The 23548-nt window shown below is 59.0% G+C and overlaps 3 protein-coding genes across 7 annotated transcripts; 2 read left to right on the forward strand and 1 right to left on the reverse strand.

Moving 5' to 3' along the window:
* Positions 1-230: 230 nt before the first annotated feature.
* LOC120323249 lies at positions 231-5135 on the reverse strand. The gene is made up of 3 exons (XM_039381326.1): positions 3998-5135; positions 790-792; positions 231-486 (listed from the first exon to the last, which is right to left on the reverse strand). Exons 1-3 carry the CDS (start codon positions 4894-4896, stop codon positions 231-233), a joined length of 1158 nt encoding a protein of 385 aa, XP_039237260.1. The 5' UTR covers positions 4897-5135.
* Positions 5136-7549: 2414 nt separating this feature from the next.
* On the forward strand, positions 7550-14272 carry LOC114004220 (maestro heat-like repeat-containing protein family member 6). Of its 4 annotated transcripts, none has more exons than XM_027752005.2 (18): positions 7550-8102; positions 8342-8406; positions 8521-8733; positions 9009-9156; positions 9397-9461; positions 9571-9720; positions 9905-10053; positions 10287-10434; positions 10680-10867; positions 10955-11092; positions 11372-11486; positions 11911-12048; positions 12258-12434; positions 12563-12718; positions 12877-12978; positions 13228-13330; positions 13597-13653; positions 13963-14272. In XM_027752005.2, exons 1-18 carry the CDS (start codon positions 7982-7984, stop codon positions 14160-14162), a joined length of 2433 nt encoding a protein of 810 aa, XP_027607806.2. In that variant the 5' UTR covers positions 7550-7981; the 3' UTR covers positions 14163-14272. The 4 variants fall into 4 exon arrangements, with proteins under 4 accessions (XP_027607806.2, XP_039237294.1, XP_027607807.2 ...); XM_039381360.1 differs by having other exon boundaries at positions 8348-8406; XM_027752006.2 differs by lacking the exons at positions 8521-8733; positions 9009-9156; positions 9397-9461 and having other exon boundaries at positions 7551-8102.
* A 2002-nt stretch (positions 14273-16274) lies between these two features.
* Positions 16275-23502, forward strand: LOC114004219 (maestro heat-like repeat-containing protein family member 6). 2 transcript variants are annotated; one of them, XM_027752002.2, is made up of 18 exons: positions 16275-17285; positions 17559-17623; positions 17738-17950; positions 18236-18383; positions 18627-18691; positions 18801-18950; positions 19135-19283; positions 19517-19664; positions 19910-20097; positions 20185-20322; positions 20602-20716; positions 21141-21278; positions 21488-21664; positions 21793-21948; positions 22107-22208; positions 22458-22560; positions 22827-22883; positions 23193-23502. In XM_027752002.2, the coding sequence occupies exons 1-18, from the start codon at positions 17165-17167 to the stop codon at positions 23390-23392; spliced, it is 2433 nt and encodes an 810-aa protein (XP_027607803.2). In that variant the 5' UTR covers positions 16275-17164; the 3' UTR covers positions 23393-23502. The 2 variants fall into 2 exon arrangements, with proteins under 2 accessions (XP_027607803.2, XP_027607804.2); XM_027752003.2 differs by lacking the exons at positions 17559-17623; positions 17738-17950; positions 18236-18383 and having other exon boundaries at positions 16278-17285.
* The last annotated feature ends 46 nt before the right edge of the window (positions 23503-23548 follow it).

Consider the following 23548-nt stretch of genomic DNA (forward strand, 5'->3'; position numbering starts at 1 on the left):
AGCAGTACTGCCTTGGTGAAAAAATTGATGTGAGAGGAGAGCCTGTTGTCGCTTGTCTGGAACAGGCCCGATCTGGGCAGATGCTACGAGAGAGTCTGCTCGAGCATTACCCTCAGTAAAAAATCCAGGCAGTGAAGTGTGACTGTGAATATGAAAAACAAAGTAAGGAGCAGTACGAGACTGTAGAGTTCGCCACAATGTTGCCATACCTGTAAAGCTGATCATCACCTCTAGAATACTTGGTAAACGCCATAATAGACAAGGACATTCTGACTTTGGCAATCAGGACAGGCAGCCACAATAGAACGAGCAAGGGATTGTGAAATGCCAAGCTGTCGCTTGAGAGCAGTACTGCCTTGGTGAAAAAATTGATGTGAGAGGAGAGCCTGTTGTCGCTTGTCTGGAACAGGCCCGATCTGGGCAGATGCTACGAGAGAGTCTGCTCGAGCATTACCCTCAGTAAAAAATCCAGGCAGTGAAGTGTGACTGTGAATATGAAAAACAAAGTAAGGAGCAGTACGAGACTGTAGAGTTCGCCACAATGTTGACAAAACCTGAAAGAGAAGATGATCATCACAATCAGAAGAACTACTTGATCTAAACGCTGTACAAGTCCCGCCACATAAGCCGAATCTGTAACAAGATTAAAAGGCTGAGGAAAAAGTTGAAATGCCAAAGTAACAGCACGGAGTTCCACAACTTGTGGAGACCCGGATTGCTGAACAAGTTCATGTTGCCATCCTGTGGGTGTATACCAGACCACAGCAGCTTTTCCTGTTTTCCCAGAACCATCTGTAAAAAGAGTGAGTCCTTCCACTAGTTCCATAGGTGACAGCAGCTTTTGTTCAACAGGTACTTCACTAAAAAATTTCAGTAAAGGGTGTGAAGGTAAATGATAAGCAATTTGTCCCTGAAAATCTGCCATAGCAGCTTGCAATTCAAAATACCAGGATTGTACAGGTAAAACAATACAACTAGGATCTCTGCCAATTAATTCAATGCACCGTTTTCGTGCTTTCATGATAATCTCAGCGAGAAGTTCAAATAGGCCAGGTGCTGTTTTCCAAGATCTTGAGGGTAAAAACAACCACTCAAGAATGTGTAGAGGATCGTCCCAGGCCTCGTTCCACTGAACAAGGATCCCACAGGGGAAGTTCTGATCTATGAGAACAAAAAGCTGAACAATTTGAGACAAATCAATGCGAGAAACAAATCATTCTGTTAACAATGTTTCTACCTGCCGAATGATCTGAACTGCTTCCTGAGTTAAGGATCGTGGTTCCAATGGATCTGTGGAATGTTTGAGCAGTGCAAAAAGAGGTTGCATTGCGAATTTGTCAACCCCAAATAAGGGCGTAACCAATTTAACGAACCTGCTAATTTTTGAACATCAGTTAGGGTATTGATAGGCAATTGTAACTGAATAGGCTGAGGCTTTACTGTTCTTTTAGTGACAAGGAGGCCCAGATATTTCCAAGGTTCTGCAGTTTGTATTTTCTCTGGTGCAATGACAAGACCAAAAGATTGAAGCAATTCTTTAGCTGCATTTGCAACTGCAGACAATGTTTCTTTTTGCTCGGCTAAGAACAGAATATCATCCATAAAATGGAAACAGTAACATTTTGGGAACTGAATTCTCACCGGAGTTAAAGCCTTTGCACCACACCACTGGCAAATAGTGGGTGAATTTTTCATCCCCTGAGGCAAAACCTTCCATTGATATTGCTTTGCAGGTTCTGCATTATTGACAGAGGGTACTGTAAAAGCAAATTTTTCTTTGTCAGCCTCACCTAGAGGAATTGTGAAAAAACAATCTTTTAGATCAATTATTATCAGCCAGTCGAGGGGTATCATTGTGGGTGATGGGAGTCCTGTCTGCAGAGCTCCCATCGGTGCCATGACAGCATTGACTTTTCTTAAATCCTGTAAAAAAATCTCCATTTCCCAGATTTCTTTTTGTATAACAAAAACAGGTGTGTTCCAGGGACTGAATGATGGCTCAATGTGGCCAGCAGCCAATTGCTCTTGGACCAGATCCTGCAGGGCCTGTAACTTTTCTCTGGACAGGGGCCACTGAGGTACCCACACTGGGGTGTCAGTTAACCCTGTAAGTGCCAGTGTAGACTGTCTATTGCCCTGCAAAAGCACAGTGGCCCCAGTTAAAAATCTGTGGTAATTTTAACTCCCCATTGAGCCAGACAACCCCTTCCCCACAGAGTTAGAGGGGCAGGAGTGACATATGGTCTTACAGTCACAGCCTGCCCTTCAGGATTACAAATCAGGATGAAATGAACTGCAATGTAACACTGTGTAGTTCCCCCCAACCCCACAACACCTGAATCAGAGGACACCAGAGGCCAAGAGCTTGGCCAATTATGCATGGAGATGATGCTTATATCAGCACTGGTGTTGAGCAATCCAGTCACCTTAACAGCAGAAGGTGAGGCTTTCCCATTAGGCAGTTCACAAGTCATCTGTGGATGTTTGTGTGAAATAGTCTGTGACCAAAATACTTGCGGAGGTCCTGTTGATCCAAATCCTCCAGCATGTCTCCCCCGGTTTTCTGTCCTGGGAACACAACTCACAAAAGGCACAAGTTGAGCAACTCGAGTTCCTTTTGGAATAGTAACAGGAGGGTAGGGGGTAGAGACCATGGCACAGATTTGTCCTGTATAGTTTGCATCAATTACCCCAACATGTACAATTATCCCAGAAATTGTGCTACTTGAGCACCCGATTAACAAAGCACTCAATCCACGTCCAGTAGGTCCCTTAGCATCTAAGGGAACCTTGACAATATCTGTAGAAGAAATTGTTACTGTTGCAGAGGTGGATACATCCATACTGGCTGCTCCGCTGGTTTTCCCCGTGAGCTGGTAGCAGGGGGGAGCATCGGGGGGGTGCATACGGGTTGTACTGTGGGCAGTGAAGGTACTTGTGTCTGAGCGCGCCTCCTCCTCGCGCTGGCTTTCCCGTTTCCCTGGAGAGGCTGTCCATTGGCATGAAACTTAGAGCGACATTGTTCAGCAAAGTGTCCTAGCTTCCCACAACGGTTACAATGAATACCAGGAGGATTAGGTAAGACCTTTGGCTTTTCCCTGTTGCTTTTATCAGGGCAGTTAACCTTAAGGTATCCTTCTCTATTACAGTTATAGCATCACGGGGTAGGATGCAAAATTGCAGCAAGGGCAGTCATTTGGTGATCTATAGTACCCACTTTGGAACATGCAGATACCATATCAGCCACAGACGGGTCTCCTGGCAATGCATCTATAATTTTCTGACAATTTTCGTTTGCATTATCTTTTGCTAACTGCTTTAGGAGAGCCTGATGCAGGACTTCATCATCCACCTGTTTCTCTAATGAAACTGCAATACATTCAATAAACTTTAAATAAGGTTCCCTTGGTTCCTGTTTCACTGTTGTATATCTAGGACGAGGGGAAGCAAGCTCCATAGTTTTAGTCAGAGCTAACATTCCCACCTGCTGACATTGTTGTAACACAATAGGATCCAACTGAGCCTGGAAATCGGGGCTACTAAAACAATTTTTTCCCAGTAAGGCTTCCACTCCTACACCCAGTCTGGGGTCCCCTGGAGGGAGTCTCATATTCTCCATAGCTGCTCTTTTTGCCAGTTAGAATTAAACACTTCGTATTGTACAGGTTCAAATAAAACTTGAGCTAGATGGTCAATATCATAAGGAGTGAGCAAATCAGCATTAATTGCACGAATCACACACATAACTTCAGAAGAATTCACACTGTATTTTGCCACATACATTTGCAAATCCTGAATAGCTTTCCAAGCAAATACATAATGTTCATCTTGCTTGCCAGAGTTAGGAGCTGCCTGAAAAACAGGATAAGCTTCTACTCCTGACTCTATTCCCGGAAAAAATGCAACGTCCTTCATAGCTTGTGAGGGGTGCCCGATCTTGTCTAACAACTCCCATTCCCCTCTTTTTGCAGCTTGTACACGCACCGTCTCCCAAAACCTTCTAGGATGACGTGGCATGACTGTGACAGTGGTGACTGCCGGCAAAGTCCATGGATCAGAGAGCGTTCGTGTCTTTCGGCTCTGGGACCCCTTACGTACAGATTGTAAGGCTCGACTACAGACGGAGGCATTTTCAGCTTCCTCCTTGTCTGCATCATCTGCTGGGGGGGCATCCTCATTGTTTTCATCAGTGTTCTCGTCCTCCTCCTCCTCCTCCTCCTCCTGTGGTGGAGGAACAGAGGACACTTGCCTTTGCTTAGCTTTAAATTCCTCTACAAGTTCCACAGGTGTGTTATACCGGTAAGGGACTATAGCAGTAGGGGATTTGTATTTACAAAGAGTTTTAACTGGATTGTGGGGTGCTGGATAGTGAACTTTCAAACCTTTTGGGGTTTTTAGAGCCGGACTCTTGGTAGATTTTTTTGTATGTGTATCCGAACGCCACACTGTTTCTTTTTTATCTGCTAAAGCAATCAGTTCATTGTCAGAGGGGGAGGTAGCAGGCGGCGATGCCGCAGCAACTGAAGTTCCTTCCTCCCTTTCGAGTCCTTCTGTATCTGACAGAGGCTCTGTTTCAGGCAACTGAATACCTTCCGAAACTTGTTCATTAAGCCAGTCTTTTAAAGTTTCAACTAATATATGCCAGGTGGCAGGCAAACCTTCTACTTCCTTAGCACTCTTAGCACCCTTATAAACCTCTTTCCACAGTTTATCCCCCACATTCTCCCAAGTCTTTACTCTAAATGCAACTGATGTGTTAGCTTCAAAACCTTTCTTTCGACACCATAGCAGCAAATGTTGCAAATCATAATCTTCAACAGTTACACCTTTCCGCTTCAGGAAGTGCTTCCAAGTGGACAGCACCAACTTTTCCTCTTTAGACATCTGATTCCCCATTATCACAGTCTTTGTTCTTGGCGGCTCACCTTTTCCAGGTGTCAGTAGTTCTCGGGTCCGGACCAGGCAGTTTCCTCACTGCTCTCAGGTATGCCAAGCTCCGTTACCATCATCCGTCGCCCGATGGTCAGTATTGCAGTATCGCGTCGAGGGTCACCATATGTCAGTGTGGATCCGTGATGGCCGATAAAGATACAAGGAGTCAGTTATGTGCAGGAAAGATGTCTTCTTCCTCTTTATTTTCTCATCTGCTTTTTTATACCCCTTGCTAGCAGCAAGCAGTATCCTTATTTTTAGTAAGCAAGCAACAGCATTTTCATTGGCTAGGTTCTATGGGTGATATATTTGGCAAAGCTCAAGGCCTTATTGCAGGTCCCGCATCCTAGGCCTACCAACTTTACAGCCTGCCTTTGTTTTCTCCACCAGGGCTGTGTACTGACTTCCTTATCATCAAGGATACACCCGAAAGTTTTCCCAGTCGATATCTTCATCCTGGGAGCTAACAGACCCGCTATTAACCCCATCATTGGATCATTGACCAGCAGTCCTGGTTAAGTGGAGAGACTTGCCAGTTGCTTGGAAACGAGCAAATGGAAGGCCCTCGTGCAAGAAGGGTGGGAAGGATGATGTGGGGAACTATGGACCTGGCAGCCTGCCCTCGGTACCATGGAAGGTGGTGGAGCAGATGATCCTGAGTGCCGTCCCTGGGCATGCGCATCTCCTGGAGGGTGGGAAGGCTCTGCAGAGGGATCTGCCAGAGATGCTGGGGTGGGGTGGGTGTTGAGGTGTGGGAGACGAGCAAGAGGAGAAATTGCAATATTGAAGATGGATCGAGGCCCTAAAAGAGGTGACAAGAGATGAAGATGTCATTTAAGACTACAGAATATTCTCAGAGGCAATGGACTTTATTGACAGAGTTAGAGTTTAATGCTAAAATAGAGTTCTTATGTTGTACCCCATAATTTTTGTAAAAATTCCCTTCAACTGTTTGTCCCCTCGTATCCCTGTTTCCTTATAAACCCTCCCCCAATCCTTATGGAGTTGTAAACCCCTCCTATACTTTCCTTTTTTGGGCAGACCCTCCTACCCTTTCCATATTTGGTATGCCACACCCACTGTTCTAGCAACTTCTCTGCTCCCCCTATATGAGGGAGAAACCATAAAGGGTTCACTCTTGCTGACCTACAACCTGTCTCAAAACTCTGAGTGAATTTCCCTGTATCCCTAGCTCGGCTGTAATAATGCTGAAATTTTTTCCCTAGGGTATGCCATCCTCCCCTTTCCCCATCTGTTTCTTTCGGGATGGGGGGAGTTAGGGAGGGGGTGGGGGCAGAGCGGAGCCGCAGGTGCTGGGCAGCGCGGGAGCGGGGAGAAGGGGAGGTCTCCTGGGGAAGCACGGTTGCCACAGGCATGGCCGGGAGTCAGTTGTTCGGAGGATTTTTTTGGGTTTGGTGCGGACCGGACTGAGCGGGGAGTCTGTTTTTGACTGTCTGCTTTTTCTTTGCCTGAGAGGAAGTTTCTTTTCCCCATGGGACCCCTTGTGGAGAACAACTGAGAGAAAGAGAGCAAGCCATCTCAGAGTGAGGTATTCTGCCTTCAGGTGGCTGCGAGCAGCTGTTGAAGTGCCGGGACAGTCCCGCCTTCCCACCCCACTCTCCAGGTTGCTGCGGGTTTCTCCCTCCACCTGGGGAGCTGGGACTTTGCTTTGTTTCTTCTGAAAGGTTTTGATTGCACCATTTGTTGTTTATTCAGATTTGGTTAATAAAAAGCTGTTTCTTTTCCTTTTCCACACTTCCACCGGAAGTTTCTTGATTTCTACGTTGTAATCGTGTTAAACTAAGACACCTTGCCCTCACATTCCTTCTGTGTGTTTGGGAGGGCCACCAGCCGGCACTTCTCCCGAGGAGCCCGTGCCAGCTACAAGGAGGCCCCGTGGCCTTCCCGCTGCGGCTGCATCGGCAGCCGAGGGGTCTCCTTCTGCTGCCGTGGGCAGGCACAGCAGGGGAGGGAATGCTTAGTCTTTCAGCTGTGCCTAAAGTTCGTGTCCAACTGTCTTGGATGCTTTGCAGAATGGACTCCTTCCCACCTGGGGCAGCCTTGCAGCAAATGTGGATAGAGCCTTCCCAAATCTTCGTTCGCGAAGCCTAGCCATGATGATGATGATGATGTTGTTTATTCAGATTTGGTTAATAAAAAGCTGTTTCTTTTCCTTTTCCACACTTCCACCGGAAGTTTCTTGATTTCTACGTTGTAATCGTGTTAAACTAAGACACCTTGCCCTCACATTCCTTCTGTGTGTTTGGGAGGGCCACCAGCCGGCACTTCTCCCGAGGAGCCCGTGCCAGCTCGTGTGGAGGCCCCGTGGCCTTCCCGCTGCGGCTGCCTCGGCAGCCGAGGGGTCTCCTTCTGCTGCCGTGGGCAGGCACAGCAGGGGAGGGTTTGCTTAGTTTTTCAGCTGTGCCTAAAGTTCGTGTCCAGCTGTCTTGGATGCTTTGGAGAATGGACTCCTTCCCGCCTGGGGCAGGTTGGCCGGGCTAGGGGAGGCCCCAGGGCACGTGGCAGTGTGTCCCAGGGCCCTTTGTGACACGGTGGGATGGCACGGGGCAGGGCGTCACAGGGCCCTTTGTGACACGTGATGACTTAGTAGTGGTGGTGAGGTGACCACGCCTCAGTGCTCCTCGGAGCGTGCGACGGGACAGACGGGACAGAGCGGTGCTGTGCGGAGCCCCCGTGCAGCCAACTCGTTCTTTTCTGATCCGGAGCGTTTTGGTGGCGTTTTTGTGCTGCGAGTGCCCTCGAGGCCAGACCGCGGGACTTGGTGACACGGAGCTTTTGCGAGGTGTCTCCAATCCCTGCGGCAGCTGCCCTTGAGGCCGCACTGCAGGACTCGTGTTGCGTAGGCTTTTCTATCTTTCAGGTGCCCTCGAGGCCAGACCGCGGGACTTGGTGACCCGGAGCTTCGGCGAGGAGTCTCCAGGCCCTGCGGCAGGTGCCCTCGAGGCCATTCTCTGGGGCTTCGTGCCCCGGAGCTTTTCCCTGGCGTCTCCAATCCCTGCGGCGGCTGCCCTTGAGGCCCGACTGTAGGATGGCGGAGAGACGCTTCAGCCTGTGCAGGTTTCTCAGGAGGAAGAAGAAGAAGGAAGGCCCTGGGACTGCCCCTGCACAGCAGCCTGAGGAGGTGGAGCAGCCCCAGCCCCTGCAGGAGGGTGAGTGGCAGAGCTGGACCCCAGAGCTGGTGGCTGCAACCAGATGGGCCTCTTGCCATCTCATCCCTTGTGGACGTGGCCAGGAAAAGGGAGGGGGAAGGAGGGCCCGGGGCTGATCCCTGGCAGCTCCATGCACTGGCCATCCCGGGGCTGGCCCTGCCTGTAGAGCGCAGGGCTGGGCCGTGTTCTGCGGCCTGTCCCGCAGCCCCTCAGCTCTGACCGCGCTCGCTCTTTGCCAGATCCAGGCCGGGACCGGACAGAAGAACAGGACCGTGCCCGGGGCCGCTTCCGCAGGGCAGCACAGGTACCTGCAGCCACGGCCTCCTGGGCTGGGCCTGCTGCCACTGCTCAGCCTGGCACCGCTGTCAGAGCTCTCCAGGGCACATCCCGCTCTTCCCTGCCCTTTGTTTTCCTGTAGGCCGTTCGGAAATTCGTGGGCATTCGGCGTCCAAAGACCAGGATCGCACCAAGCGAGGTCATGGCACAGCCTGACCCCACGCCCAGTGAGCTCACGGCCAAGGCTGACGGCGCAACGTCCGAGGGCGAGGCAGACACTGACATCCCAGCCGTTCAGTGCCTGCCCAGTGCTCCTGGTCTGGACATTGCTGGGGAGAGAGTTGTCTCTGTGGAAGTAAGCAGCCTGTGGGTAGGGATTGTGTGGCCCCTCAAGCCAGGTCTGCTGGGCCCCCTCAGCCTTTGAGGCCAGCAGAGTGTGGTGGGAAGGGAAGCGCTTCTGGGGGATATTGCTCCCTCTGGCAGCTCTCCAACTCCCCCAAGGCCCCTCCAGGCCAGACTTTGGGACTTGATGAGCCGGAGCGTTCCCAAACCTGCTGTGTTACAGGTGCCTTCAAGGCACTTGTGCAGGACTTGGTGAGCCAGAGCTTTTCCGTGCCATCTCTCCCGCAGGAAGCCATGAAGCCAGAGAGAGACACAGAGCAGAGACCCCCCAGGGTGCCCAAGCTGGCCTGGCTGAAGGAGGGGGAGGAGGAAGGCCCTGGAGCTGCCCCATCCCAGCAGCCGGAGGAGGCGGAGCAGCCCCAGCCCCTGCAGGAGGGTGAGTGGCAGAGCTGGGCCCCAGGGCTGGTGGCTGCAGCCAGATGGGCCTCTTGCCATCCCATCCCTTGTGGACAGGGCCAAGGAAAGGGAGGGGGAAGGAGGGCCCGGGGCTGATCCCCCGGCAGCTCCATGCACTGGCCATCCCGGGGCTGGCCCTGCCTGTGGAGCGCAGGGCTGGGCCGTGTTCTGCGGCCTGTCCCGCAGCCCCTCAGCTCTGACCGCGCTCGCTCTTTGCCAGATCCAGGCCGGGACCGGACACAGGAGCAGGACCGCGCCCGGGGCCGCTTCCGCAGGGCAGCACAGGTACCTGCAGCCACGGCCTCCTGGGCTGGGCCTGCTGTCCCTGCTCAGCCTGGCACCGCTGTCGGAGCTCTCCAGGGCACATCCCTCTCTTCCTGCCTTTCTCCTGCAGATGGTTTGCCAATTCACCAGGTGCATTTGGAGGGAAGAGACCATCGCCATGGGTGCTGGGGGCATGGCAAACTCTGACCTCTGCAATGCCGAGACCAGCGCTGCCCTGCTGGATTTGCTTGTGGAGAATGGTGTCTCCAGTGCCGAGAAAGTAAGCGGCCTGTGGCCAGGGCTCCAGCCCTGCAGGGATTGTGTGGGCCCTCACGCCGGCTCCGCTGGGCCCCCTCAGCCTTTGAGGCCAGCCCAGAGTGGTGGGAAGGGAAGCGCTTGTCAGGAGAAGCCGGGCAAGTTGCTGGCTCTGGCAGCTCTCCAAGTCTGCCCCGTGCCCCCTGCAGGTGCCAGCCTTCGTCAGGTACATCCACCGGTGGCTCACGGCCAATGTGTGTGCTGAGCGCAGACTAGACAGGACTCTTCTGGCTCTGGTCGAGGCACACCCCGTGGATGTGGTGGTGACTCTGCTGCGCTCTGCCCCATGCTGTGACAGGTATGGGGCCCCTCTGCCTCCAGGGCTCACCAGCCCATCATCCTGTAGAGCCCGTCCCAGGTGTCTGTCAGGCCAAGAGTTCCCGGAGCCTCTGGCATGCCAGCCACGGATCCTGCTCCCATGTGCCCTCCTTGCTCCTCAGGGTGCTGTGGCTCTGTCAGTTGGGAGCGGGAAGTGCCCAGGCCGTGGCACTGTGGCTGAGAGCCCGCTGACACAGAGCTTTGACCCCCCAGAGCTGCTGTGAGCATGTGGAGAGCAATCATCTCCTTGAGAACTACTGCAGAGTCGGTGCTGACGATCCTTGCCCTCGTCCTGGGAAGCTGGCCAGCCTGCAGCATGCGCACCTCTGATGGGGATGAAACGGAAGTCTTTGCCCTGGCTGTGAGTTTCTGGAACCGGCCTTTGCTCAGTGCCACGTCACCTCCCCGGCAGCTCTTCATCCTCCCCCAGCGCTGCATCTCCCTGCCTCAGGCACTAGGCTGGCAAGCTGGCTTTGGGGCAGGTTCAGGGGCACCAGGCCGGCTGCTCCTGCTGTGTCTCCCCTGGCCTCTCCCTGCCACGCTCGGGCCCTGCCCCATGGATGTCCGGGCACTGAGCGCTGTCTCCGGCTGGTTTCCTTTTTGCAGGCAACCGTGGCACTCTGGAAGATCCTCCATCTGCTCTGCTGCACACGGGCAGTGAGGGAGTGTTTCCCCAACCTCTTTGTGCATCTGCTCTTCCAAGTGTTCTTCAGCACAGTGCAGATGCCGGAGGAGGTTGACACCCTGTGGAGGGAGTGCCGGAAGCAACGCAGCCTTCCCATCAAGCCCAACAGGTGCTCCATCCCCCTCCTCCTGTCCCTGCCACGCCTTCGGGGCTGGCCAGGGCTCCCAGCATGACCTGGGCTTTGCTCTGCACGCAGGTTTGCAGTGCTGACCCTCAAAGCCCTGCTGCACCGTCTGCGCTGCGAGAGCGTGGTGGTGGCACTGGAGCGCAAGTGTGGCTGGGACACGCTCCTCAACGCCGACACCCACCACTACGCAGTGGGTCTGCTGGCCAGGTGAGACCCCCTTGTCCCCGCTGCCCCTGTCATTTCTGCCCTCTGCACGGGACACCCCACGCAGTGCCCGTGGTCATGGGCCGGAGGGCATTGTCACCCAGGGATGGCCGAGCAGAGTGGCAAAGGCTGGGAGAGGCGGGTGCACAGGAGGAGCCGCCTGCCAGAGTGCCCTGGTCCCCTGCCGGGGTGCTGGGGAAAGACCAGGCCTCTGGGAGTGAGTCCCGGCAGAGGTTTGCCCAGCCAGCTCAGGCATGACAGTTCTTGTTTCCCTCCTGCCAGGGAGATGGGCTCTGTCTGCACCCCCTGGTGTTGCAGCATTGTGTGCTGCCTCCTGGAGCTGCTCAGCGAGGAGATGTGTCCCTGGGAGCTCCCTGCCATGGCGTTCCTTGTGGAGGTGAGCCTGATGGCGAGCGCTGCCTGGCCGAGCTGCCTCCACCTCTCTGGCCTTGTGCAGCCGCATCTGCGGGGGAAGCCCAGTGAAGGGAGCTGGGGCAGAGGGGGGGCTCCACTGTGTGCCCTTGGCCCCTTGCTGCTGGGGTGACACTTGTCCCCAGCTGTGTTTTGGGTCCTTCTGCTGCCAGCACTCGCGCTTCCCTCATGGCTCCTCAAGGCCAAGGAATCTGAGGGCTGGGTGGCACAGAGGAGCGGGCGAGTGGCCTGCGCAGGGCGGGGAGCCCAGGGGCTCTGCAGAGCCACTGCTGCTTTTGGGCAGGGCTGCCCGGGACGGTGCCGCGCCCTGTGCTGCTGCCTGGGCCCAGCCCTGTGCGGGTGCGGGCTGCTGCCGGCCGGGCAGCCCGTCACCGCTCCGTGCCTTTCAGGCCCTGGTCTACCTGGACGTGAGGGAGTGCGGCGAAAGCGTCCTGCAGATCCTTTCAAGGCACCTGTGGAGCGAGTGCCCAGAGATGCGCCGCCAAGTGCTGAGGGGCCTGGTGGTGCTCAGCCAGGATGCCGTGACGGTGAGGAAGGGGCGATTGGCCGCTGCAATGCTGGGGCTGGGGAGCACAGCTGCTGCCAGCTCTGCTGCCTCCCCGCTCAGCTGCCCGAGTCCCTCGGGACAGGCCTTTGGGCTCTGGGCCCCGCGGCAGCACGTGGGGCTGCCCCGCCGGAGCGGGGTTGGCGCTGCAGCCCTTCGTGGCTTCCCAGCACAGCCTTGTGTTCCTCACAGGCCAAAAGAATGGGCAGCCTGACTGAAAGCCTCGTGCAGCTCCTGTGGGACGCAGATGGAGAGCTGGTCCGGAGGACTGTCAGCGTCCTCGGCTTTCTGTTCTCCGATAAAGACATCCAGCTCTCCAGCCCCACCGCCCTGCAGCTGGCTGAGGCGCTGCAGCCGCTCTTCGACAACGTAAGGCTCTGTGCCCCGCAGCCACAGGCAACGGGTGCTGGCAGGAAACTTTGTGCCTTGTGGATTTTCAGGCCTGTGCCCAGGTGGGCCTGGAGAAGCCAGTGCTGAGGTCTTTTCATTTCCACCAGGCTGACAGCAGTGTGCAGCTGTCCTCCATCCTCCTCTTCCGTGCGGTGATGGTGACAGGGGAGAAAGAGGGAAAAAAGGCCCTGAAGCCACACGTGCGCCAGAGCCTGCTTCCACTCTTCTTCCACTGCCACGATGAGAACCAGAGAGTGGCAGAGGTGAGCACTTGTGGGCTCTGGTGTCCCCGTGGCAGGGGGCTGGGCTGCCTCCTGCCCTGGCACCTGATGGGCTCCAGCCTCCTGCTGGCCTTGCTCCAGGGACACGGGTCCTTTGCCCTGGGCCGTGGTGCCATCTCCCAGTGCTTGTTGCTCTGCAGGCCTCTGGGGAAGCGCTGCTTTGTGTGGCCGGCTTCCTGAAGAGAAAGGACCTGCAGAAGATAGTGAAGAGGAAGGAGCTGTGGAAGTTCAGCGAGTGCCTGGTAAGGACGGCCATGAAGCCCCAGCCCCAGGCTGGAGCAGCCCCCAGTCCCCGACGCTCAGAGTGTGGGGCTGGCACTGTGCCCCTGCCCACTGCTGCAGCCGCCTGCGGGACAGCGGCCTGCACCCCACACACTGCTGCCTTACCTGGGGCGTGCGGGCAGGGGAGGCCAGTGCTGGGCGCAGGCAGCTCCCGGCCAAGGGGCAGAGCCCCAGCCAACCCTTCCCTCCGGCCCTGCCTCTCTCTGCAGCTGGAAAAGGAGCGGAGTCGAGTGGCCGAGTACCTGCGCCAGGCTTTGCCATACCTGGAGAGCCCACAGGAGCCCCTGCGAGAGGCGGCCCTCAGGTTCATGGGTGAGCCACAAGGTCCCTCCCCGCCCCTCTGCAGCTCAGCCCCAGCCCCGGCTGCTGCAGCGGCAGCAGGATGCGGCCCAGGGATGTGCTGGGGAGCCCCGAGTGCCCTGGTGGCTGCCGCCCTGTGCCAGCCCAGCCCTGAGGCGTCCCGAGGCGGGACGGCCCCGGGCTCAGCTCTGCCAGGGCAGGAGGGTGCGTGGCCGGGCCGGCAGCGCCGCCGGGGGGGAGCTGTGCCGCTGGGGCCCTGACAGGATCTGTGTTCCCAGGGATGGCCGGGAGGTACGTGCGGGGACAGCCTGAAGAGCTGCAGGACATCATCGAGAGTGAGTGAGGGCAGCGCGGTGTCAGCGGGGGCTGGCGGGAGGAGCACGGAGCCTGGGCAGGGAGCTGCAATCCTGTCCCGGCTGTGGAGGGCTCTGCTCCCTGCATGGACGAGAGACAGCTTGGGCAGAGCAGAGAGAGATTTCAGGGGCACGGGGGGTATTGGTGGCCAGCGCCTTCCGGCTGATCCCGTTGGGCCCTGCTCCCTGCTGGCCATGGCAAGAACTGGGTGAGATGGCCCTGGCAGGAGGAGCTTCTTGGGTCGCCACAGATCCAGGCTCTGACCTTGGCTCTGTTCCTCCCTGTTGCAGCTCTTCAGGGTCTGAGGAACGACACCAGCCCCGCCATCTCAAGCCTGGCGCTTCAGAGCTGCCGTGTGCTCGAAGCTGCTCAGAGAGCTGCATCCCCCCAGCTGCAGCAGCCGCCAGACTGGCTGTGCGGGGCCTGCAAGAGCTGTCCTGCTCTGCGGGGCAGTTTGTGGCTGTGCTGCCTGAGCTCTGGGGAGGCTTGATGTGGGAAGCGGTGTCTGCTGGGGCCACGTGAGCCTGTGAGGAAGACCCCCGCTGTGGAAGCACTTCCCTCTAGTCCAGCACAGGAATATAAAATTCCTCTTGCCACACACAGAGGCTCAGGAGTGTTTTTTGGTGCCCAGTTTGCACAGGGCATTGGGGAAGAGGGGAAAAAGGGTCCTTGTGCTCAGCAACGCTTGCCCAGGTGTGCAGTGAGAAGAGAAAGAGCCCTAAGTCCCCTTGGCCTTTGGTGGTGCTGTGCTGAAGCCTCCAAGCTTGCAGCAGAGCAGCTGGGCAAAGGCTGGAGCTGTGGGGATCCCTGAGCCAAAGGTCCTTGGAGATGGCCAGAAGCCCTGTCCCAGGCAGGAAGTGCCATCTGTGTCCTGCCCAGGTGTTGGCCGGCTGCTGTGGCGCTTGCCCGGGGCGTCTGCCGTGCCTGCGGCAGAAGGGCTGGAGGCCTGGGCGGGAGGGTGGGGACAGCGCCAAGGGGGCCAGGCTGGCCTGGCTGGGGACAAGGAGGGCAAGGGGTCCCTGGCGGGGCACGACCGCTGGGTGCTGCCTGAGGAAGGCACCTGCCGAGAAAAAGAACTGTTGCAAATAGGGCAACAGGAGCTGAGGCAGGTGCAGGAAGAAGCACAAATGGCTAAGCACCTGCCTGGGATCGATACTATGTGACACTGTTACCGAGAGAAGACTAGTACAGAAAAAGACTGCTTTATTGTTACCGGGGTTTACCAAAGAACTTGTTCAGACAGTTTTATTCCAAGTTTTTCCAATTTCAATGTATTTTCCTCTCACGGATATCCCATTTTTCCTGTTGGTTCCCATCTGCTGCATTGCAGATACTCTCCCCGTTGGCTCCCGCTGATTCCATGTTCCCTCCTTCCTTCCCTGGTTGGCTGTTTCCCATGTCAGTCCCATGCTCCGCCCTTTTTTCCAGCACCTTCCTCCCCCTCCCCTATAGAAGTCCAAGCCCTGCTTCAATAAAGTTGTGATAGCACGGTGATAGCTCCACTGCGTGACAGGGTGTGTTTCCATCCTCTACTTCGCTCGAACCCACTTGCTGTCGCAGTCCCTCTCCTAGGCCAGACTGCGGCAGCTGCCGGCCAGGGGCAGGGGCAGGGCCGTGGGCCAGCCCGGGCCCCCGCGGCTGCCCAGCCCACGGGGCTGTGTCCCAGAGCCCGCTGGGCCAGAGCTCTGGGCCCGCGGAGGTGCTGCCAGCACGGGGAGGGCGCGGGGCTCCTCGGGCAGGGCTGCGCGGTCGCTGCTGCCCAAGCCACAGGCAAGAGCAGCAGGCTGTGCACAGGAGCAGCAGCAGCCACAACGCCTGGGCCTCCTCGGGAGTCGTCCCCCGGGGGCACAGCTCTTTGGGCAGGAGAGGGGCACCGGCCCTGCCAGGACTGGGGGCGGTGACAGGTCTCCTTGGGTAAGGACTTGCCAGAGCTGCTGATTTTGGCGCAGCCCTGGCCAATGGGGTGGGAGCAGCATTGGTGCCCTTGTGTCATAGGTTTGAAAGGAGATGTGGGAATTTTTTCCCTAGGGTACCTCGTCCTCGCCCCCCCAGTCTGTTTCTTCTGGGATGGGGGGAGTCGGGGATGGGGTGGGGGCAGAGCGGAGCCGCAGGCGCTGGGCAGCGCGGGAGCGGGGAGAGGGGGAGGTCTCCCGGGGAAGCACGGTTGCCACAGGCACGGCCGGGAGTCTGTCGTTTGGGGGGTTTCTTTGGTTTTGGTGTGCACCGGACAGAGCGGGGAGTCCGGTTTTGGCTGCCTGCTTTTTCTTTGCCTGAGAGGAAGTTTTTTTTCCCCACGGGACACCTCGTGGAGAACGACTACAAGAAAGAGAGCAAGCCATCTCAGAGCGAGGTATTCTGCCTTCAGACGGCCTGTGGGAAAAAGGACTTTTTTTATTTTTTCCAGTGCTGGCTGCGAGCACAGGTGGCTGCGAGCAGCTGTTGAAGTGCCGGGACAGTCCCGCCTTCCCACCCCACTCCCCAGGTTGCTGTGGGTTTCTCCCTCCACCTGGGGAACTGGGACTTTGTTTTGTTTCTTCCAAAAGGTTTTGATTGCACCATTTGTTGTTTATTCAGATTTGGTTAATAAAAAGCTGTTTCTTTTCCTTTTCCACACTTCCACCGGAAGTTTCTTGATTTCTACGTTGTAATCGTGTTAAACTAAGACACCTTGCCCTCACATTCCTTCTGTGTGTCACAGCCCCGTGTTCGGGAGGGCCACCAGCCGGCACTTCTCCCGAGGAGCCCGTGCCAGCTCGTGTGGAGGCCCCGTGGCCTTCCCGCTGCGGCTGCCTCGGCAGCCGAGGGGTCTCCTTCTGCTGCCGTGGGCAGGCACAGCAGGGGAGGGTTTGCTTAGTTTTTCAGCTGTGCCTAAAGTTCGTGTCCAGCTGTCTTGGATGCTTTGGAGAATGGACTCCTTCCCGCCTGGGGCAGGTTGGCCGGGCTAGGGGAGGCCCCAGGGCACGTGGCAGTGTGTCCCAGGGCCCTTTGTGACACGGTGGGATGGCACGGGGCAGGGTGTCACAGGGCCCTTTGTGACACGTGATGACTTAGTAGTGGTGGTGAGGTGACCACGCCTCAGTGCTCCTCGGAGCGTGCGACGGGACAGACGGGACAGAGCGGTGCTGTGCGGAGCCCCCGTGCAGCCAACTCGTTCTTTTCTGATCCGGAGCGTTTTGGTGGCGTTTTTGTGCTGCGAGTGCCCTCGAGGCCAGACCGCGGGACTTGGTGACACGGAGCTTTTGCGAGGTGTCTCCAATCCCTGCGGCAGCTGCCCTTGAGGCCGCACTGCAGGACTTGCGTTGCGTAGGCTTTTCTATCTTTCAGGTGCCCTCGAGGCCAGACCGCGGGACTTGGTGACCCGGAGCTTCGGCGAGGAGTCTCCAGGCCCTGCGGCAGGTGCCCTCGAGGCCATTCTCTGGGGCTTCGTGCCCCGGAGCTTTTCCCTGGCGTCTCCAATCCCTGCGGCGGCTGCCCTTGAGGCCCGACTGTAGGATGGCGGAGAGACGCTTCAGCCTGTGCAGGTTTCTCAGGAGGAAGAAGAAGAAGGAAGGCCCTGGGACTGCCCCTGCACAGCAGCTTGAGGAGGTGGAGCAGCCCCAGCCCCTGCAGGAGGGTGAGTGGCAGAGCTGGGCCAACAGCTGGTGGCTGCAGCCGGCTGGGCCTCTTCCCATCCCATCCCATCCCATCCCATCCCATCCCATCCCATCCCATCCCCTGTGGACGTGGCCAGGAAAAGGGAGGGGGAAGGAGAGCCTGGGGCTGATCCCTGGCAGCTCCATGCACTGGGCATGCCAGGGCTGGCCCTGCCTGTGGAGCACAGGGCTGGGCCGTGTTCTGCGACCTGTCCCACAGCCCCTCAGCTCTGACCGCGCTCGCTCTTTGCCAGATCCAGGCCGGGACCAGGCACAAGAACAGGACCGTGCCCATGGCTGCTTCTGCAGGGCAGCACAGGTACCTGCAGCCACGGCCTCCTGGGCTGGACCTACTGCCACTGCTCAGCCTGGCACCGCTGTCGGGGCTCTCCAGGGCACATCCCGCTCTTCCCTGCCCTTTGTTTTCCTGTAGGCCGTTCGGAAATTCGTGGGCATTCGGCGTCCAAAGACCAGGATCGCACCAAGCGAGGTCATGGCACAGCCTGACCCCACGCCCAGTGAGCTCACGGCCAAGGCTGACGGCGCAACGCCCGAGGGCGAGGCAGACACTGACATCCCAGCCGTTCAGTGCCTGCCCAGTGCTCCTGGTCTGGACATTCCTGGGGAGAGAGTTGTCTCTGTGGAAGTAAGCAGCCTGTGGGTAAGGATTGTGTGGCCCCTCAAGCCAGGTCTGCTGGGCCCCCTCAGCCTTTGAGGCCAGCAGAGTGTGGTGGGAAGGGAAGCACTTCTCGGGGGCAACTGGGAAAATTGCTCCCTCTGGCAACTCTCCAACTCCCCCCTGGCCCCTCCAGGCCAGACTTTGGGACTTGATGAGCCGGAGCGTTCCCAAACCTGCTGTGTTGCAGGTGCCTTCAAGGCACTTGTGCAGGACTTGGTGAGCCAGAGCTTTTCCGTGCCATCTCTCCTGCAGGAAGCCATGAAGCCAGAGAGAGACACAGAGCAGAGACCCCCCAGGGTGCCCAAGCTGGCCTGGCTGAAGGAGGGGGAGGAGGAAGGCCCTGGAGCTGCCCCATCCCAGCAGCCTGAGGAGGCGGAGCAGCCCCAGCCCCTGCAGGAGGGTGAGTGGCAGAGCTGGGCCCCAGGGCTGGTGGCTGCAGCCAGATGGGCCTCTTGCCATCCCATCCCTTGTGGACAGGGCCAAGGAAAGGGAGGGGGAAGGAGGGCTCGGGGTTGATCCCCCGGCAGCTCCATGCATGCCGGGGCATGCCGGGGCTGGCCCTGCCTGTGGAGCGCAGGGCTGGGCCGTGTTCTGCGGCCTGTCCCGCAGCCCCTCAGCTCTGACCGCGCTCGCTCTTTGCCAGATCCAGGCCGGGACCGGACACAGGAGCAGGACCGCGCCCGGGGCCGCTTCCGCAGGGCAGCACAGGTACCTGCAGCCACGGCCTCCTGGGCTGGGCCTGCTGTCCCTGCTCAGCCTGGCACCGCTGTCGGAGCTCTCCAGGGCACATCCCTCTCTTCCTGCCTTTCTCCTGCAGATGGTTTGCCAATTCACCAGGTGCATTTGGAGGGAAGAGACCATCGCCATGGGCGCTGGGGGCATGGCAAACTCTGACCTCTGCAATGCCGAGACCAGCGCTGCCCTGCTGGATTTGCTTGTGGAGAATGGTGTCTCCAGTGCCGAGAAAGTAAGCAGCCTGTGGCCAGGGCTCCAGCCCTGCAGGGATTGTGCGGGCCCTCACGCCGGCTCCGCTGGGCCCCCTCAGCCTTTGAGGCCAGTCCAGAGTGGTGGGAAGGGAAGCGCTTGTCGGGGGAAGCCGGGCAAGTTGCTGGCTCTGGCAGCTCTCCAAGTCTGCCCCGTGCCCCCTGCAGGTGCCAGCCTTCGTCAGGTACATCCACCGGTGGCTCACGGCCAATGTGTGTGCTGAGCGCAGACTAGACAGGACTCTTCTGGCTCTGGTCGAGGCACACCCCGTGGATGTGGTGGTGACTCTGCTGCGCTCTGCCCCATGCTGTGACAGGTATGGGGCCCCTCTGCCTCCAGGGCTCACCAGCCCATCATCCTGTAGAGCCCGTCCCAGGTGTCTGTCAGGCCAAGAGTTCCCGGAGCCTCTGGCATGCCAGCCACGGATCCTGCTCCCATGTGCCCTCCTTGCTCCTCAGGGTGCTGTGGCTCTGTCAGCTGGGAGCGGGAAGTGCCCAGGCCATGGCACTGTGGCTGAGAGCCCGCTGACACAGAGCTTTGACCCCCCAGAGCTGCTGTGAGCATGTGGAGAGCAATCATCTCCTTGAGAACTACTGCAGAGTCGGTGCTGACGATCCTTGCCCTCGTCCTGGGAAGCTGGCCAGCCTGCAGCATGCGCACCTCTGATGGGGATGAAACGGAAGTCTTTGCCCTGGCTGTGAGTTTCTGGAACCGGCCTTTGCTCAGCGCCACGTCACCTCCCCGGCAGCTCTTCATCCTCCCCCAGCGCTGCATCTCCCTGCCTCAGGCACTGGGCTGGCAAGCTGGCTTAGGGGCAGGTTCAGGGGCACCAGGCCGGCTGCTCCTGCTGTGTCTCCCCTGGCCTCTCCCTGCCACGCTCGGGCCCTGCCCCATGGATGTCTGGGCACTGAGAGCTGTCTCCGGCTGGTTTCCTTTTTGCAGGCAACCGTGGCACTCTGGAAGATCCTCCATCTGCTCTGCTGCACACGGGCAGTGAGGGAGTGTTTCCCCAACCTCTTTGTGCATCTGCTCTTCCAAGTGTTCTTCAGCACAGTGCAGATGCCGGAGGAGGTTGACACCCTGTGGAGGGAGTGCCGGAAGCAACGCAGCCTTCCCACCAAGCCCAACAGGTGCTCCATCCCCCTCCTCCTGTCCCTGCCACACCTTCGGGGCTGGCCAGGGCTCCCAGCATGACCTGGGCTTTGCTCTGCACGCAGGTTTGCAGTGCTGACCCTCAAAGCCCTGCTGCACCGTCTGCGCTGCGAGAGCGTGGTGGTGGCACTGGAGCGCAAGTGTGGCTGGGACACGCTCCTCAACGCCGACACCCACCACTACGCAGTGGGTCTGCTGGCCAGGTGAGACCCCCTTGTCCCCGCTGCCCCTGTCATTTCTGCCCTCTGCACGGGACACCCCACGCAGTGCCCGTGGTCATGGGCCGGAGGGCCTTGTCACCCAGGGATGGCCGAGCAGAGTGGCAAAGGCTGGGAGAGGCGGGTGCACAGGAGGAGCCGCCTGCCAGAGTGCCCTGGTCCCCTGCCGGGGTGCTGGGGAAAGACCAGGCCTCTGGGAGTGAGTCCCGGCAGAGGTTTGCCCAGCCAGCTCAGGCATGACAGTTCTTGTTTCCCTCCTGCCAGGGAGATGGGCTCTGTCTGCACCCCCTGGTGTTGCAGCATTGTGTGCTGCCTCCTGGAGCTGCTCAGCGAGGAGATGTGTCCCTGGGAGCTCCCTGCCATGGCGTTCCTTGTGGAGGTGAGCCTGATGGCGAGCGCTGCCTGGCCGAGCTGCCTCCACCTCTCTGGCCTTGTGCAGCCGCATCTGCGAGGGAAGCCCAGTGAAGGGAGCTGGGGCAGAGGGGGGGCTCCACTGTGTGCCCTTGGCCCCTTGCTGCTGGGGTGACACTTGTCCCCAGCTGTGTTTTGGGTCCTTCTGCTGCCAGCACTCGCGCTTCCCTCATGGCTCCTCAAGGCCAAGGAATGCCAGGGCTGGGTGGCACAGAGGAGCGGGCGAGTGGCCTGCGCAGGGCGGGGAGCCCAGGGGCTCTGCAGAGCCACTGCTGCTTTTGGGCAGGGCTGCCCGGGACGGTGCCGCGCCCTGTGCTGCTGCCTGGGCCCAGCCCTGTGCGGGTGCGGGCTGCTGCCGGCCGGGCAGCCCGTCACCGCTCCGTGCCTTTCAGGCCCTGGTCTACCTGGACGTGAGGGAGTGCGGCGAAAGCGTCCTGCAGATCCTTTCAAGGCACCTGTGGAGCGAGTGCCCAGAGATGCGCCGCCAAGTGCTGAGGGGCCTGGTGGTGCTCAGCCAGGATGCCGTGACGGTGAGGAAGGGGCGGTTGGCCGCTGCAATGCTGGGGCTGGGGAGCACAGCTGCTGCCAGCTCTGCTGCCTCCCCGCTCAGCTGCCCGAGTCCCTCGGGACAGGCCTTTGGGCTCTGGGCCCCGCGGCAGCACGTGGGGCTGCCCCGCCGGAGCGGGGTTGGCGCTGCAGCCCTTCGTGGCTTCCCAGCACAGCCTTGTGTTCCTCACAGGCCAAAAGAATGGGCAGCCTGACTGAAAGCCTCGTGCAGCTCCTGTGGGACGCAGATGGAGAGCTGGTCCGGAGGACTGTCAGCGTCCTCGGCTTTCTGTTCTCCGATAAAGACATCCAGCTCTCCAGCCCCACCGCCCTGCAGCTGGCTGAGGCGCTGCAGCCGCTCTTCGACAACGTAAGGCTCTGTGCCCCGCAGCCACAGGCAACGGGTGCTGGCAGGAAACTTTGTGCCTTGTGGATTTTCAGGCCTGTGCCCAGGTGGGCCTGGAGAAGCCAGTGCTGAGGTCTTTTCATTTCCACCAGGCTGACAGCAGTGTGCAGCTGTCCTCCATCCTCCTCTTCCGTGCGGTGATGGTGACAGGGGAGAAAGAGGGAAAAAAGGCCCTGAAGCCACACGTGCGCCAGAGCCTGCTTCCACTCTTCTTCCACTGCCACGATGAGAACCAGAGAGTGGCAGAGGTGAGCATTTGTGGGCTCTGGTGTCCCCGTGGCAGGGGGCTGGGCTGCCTCCTGCCCTGGCACCTGATGGGCTCCAGCCTCCTGCTGGCCTTGCTCCAGGGACACGGGTCCTTTGCCCTGGGCCGTGGTGCCATCTCCCAGTGCTTGTTGCTCTGCAGGCCTCTGGGGAAGCGCTGCTTTGTGTGGCCGGCTTCCTGAAGAGAAAGGACCTGCAGAAGATAGTGAAGAGGAAGGAGCTGTGGAAGTTCAGCGAGTGCCTGGTAAGGACGGCCATGAAGCCCCAGCCCCAGGCTGGAGCAGCCCCCAGTCCCCGACGCTCAGAGTGTGGGGCTGGCACTGTGCCCCTGCCCACTGCTGCAGCCGCCTGCGGGACAGCGGCCTGCACCCCACACGCTGCTGCCTTACCTGGGGCGTGCGGGCAGGGGAGGCCAGTGCTGGGCGCAGGCAGCTCCCGGCCAAGGGGCAGAGCCCCAGCCAACCCTTCCCTCCGGCCCTGCCTCTCTCTGCAGCTGGAAAAGGAGCGGAGTCGAGTGGCCGAGTTCCTGCGCCAGGCTTTGCCATACCTGGAGAGCCCACAGGAGCCCCTGCGAGAGGCGGCCCTCAAGTTCATTGGTGAGCCACAAGGTCCCTCCCCGCCCCTCTGCAGCTCAGCCCCAGCCCCGGCTGCTGCAGCGGCAGCAGGATGCGGCCCAGGGATGTGCTGGGGAGCCCCGAGTGCCCTGGTGGCTGCCGCCCTGTGCCAGCCCAGCCCTGAGGCGTCCCGAGGCGGGACGGCCCCGGGCTCAGCTCTGCCAGGGCAGGAGGGTGCGTGGCCGGGCCGGCAGCGCCGCCGGGGGGGAGCTGTGCCGCTGGGGCCCTGACAGGATCTGTGTTCCCAGGGATGGCCGGGAGGTACGTGCGGGGACAGCCTGAAGAGCTGCAGGACATCATCGAGAGTGAGTGAGGGCAGCGCGGTGTCAGCGGGGGCTGGCGGGAGGAGCACGGAGCCTGGGCAGGGAGCTGCAATCCTGTCCCGGCTGTGGAGGGCTCTGCTCCCTGCACGGACGAGAGACAGCTTGGGCAGAGCAGAGAGAGATTTCAGGGGCACGGGGGGTATTGGTGGCCAGCGCCTTCCGGCTGATCCCGTTGGGCCCTGCTCCCTGCTGGCCATGGCAAGAACTGGGTGAGATGGCCCTGGCAGGAGGAGCTTCTTGGGTCGCCACAGATCCAGGCTCTGACCTTGGCTCTGTTCCTCCCTGTTGCAGCTCTTCAGGGTCTGAGGAACGACACCAGCCCCGCCATCTCAAGCCTGGCGCTTCAGAGCTGCCGTGTGCTCGAAGCTGCTCAGAGAGCTGCATCCCCCCAGCTGCAGCAGCCGCCAGACTGGCTGTGCGGGGCCTGCAAGAGCTGTCCTGCTCTGCGGGGCAGTTTCTGGCTGTGCTGCCTGAGCTCTGGGGAGGCTTGATGTGGGAAGCGGTGTCTGCTGGGGCCACGTGAGCCTGTGAGGAAGACCCCCGCTGTGGAAGCACTTCCCTCTAGTCCAGCATAGGAATATAAAATTCCTCTTGCCACACACAGAGGCTCAGGAGTGTTTTTTGGTGCCCAGTTTGCACAGGGCATT

The sequence above is a fragment of the Pipra filicauda genome, unplaced genomic scaffold (assembly GCF_003945595.2).
Source record: "Pipra filicauda isolate LSUMZ 115617 unplaced genomic scaffold, ASM394559v2 scaffold21_size4447388_pilon, whole genome shotgun sequence".
NCBI lineage: Eukaryota > Metazoa > Chordata > Aves > Passeriformes > Pipridae > Pipra > Pipra filicauda.

Excerpts from the sequence above, each read along its gene's own strand:
- LOC120323249 (XM_039381326.1), bottom strand. The coding sequence starts at position 4,896 with ATGGGGAATCAGATGTCTAAAGAGGAAAAGTTGGTGCTGTCCACTTGG.
- LOC114004220 (XM_027752005.2), top strand. The coding sequence starts at position 7,982 with ATGGCGGAGAGACGCTTCAGCCTGTGCAGGTTTCTCAGGAGGAAGAAG. Across the intron at positions 10,435-10,679 it reads CGGAAGTCTTTGCCCTGGCT|GCAACCGTGGCACTCTGGAA; the intron begins GTGAGTTTCTGG and ends TCCTTTTTGCAG. Across the intron at positions 10,868-10,954 it reads CTTCCCATCAAGCCCAACAG|GTTTGCAGTGCTGACCCTCA; the intron begins GTGCTCCATCCC and ends CTCTGCACGCAG.
- LOC114004219 (XM_027752002.2), top strand. The coding sequence starts at position 17,165 with ATGGCGGAGAGACGCTTCAGCCTGTGCAGGTTTCTCAGGAGGAAGAAG. Across the intron at positions 21,949-22,106 it reads AGAACCAGAGAGTGGCAGAG|GCCTCTGGGGAAGCGCTGCT; the intron begins GTGAGCATTTGT and ends GTTGCTCTGCAG. Across the intron at positions 22,884-23,192 it reads GCTGCAGGACATCATCGAGA|CTCTTCAGGGTCTGAGGAAC; the intron begins GTGAGTGAGGGC and ends TCCCTGTTGCAG.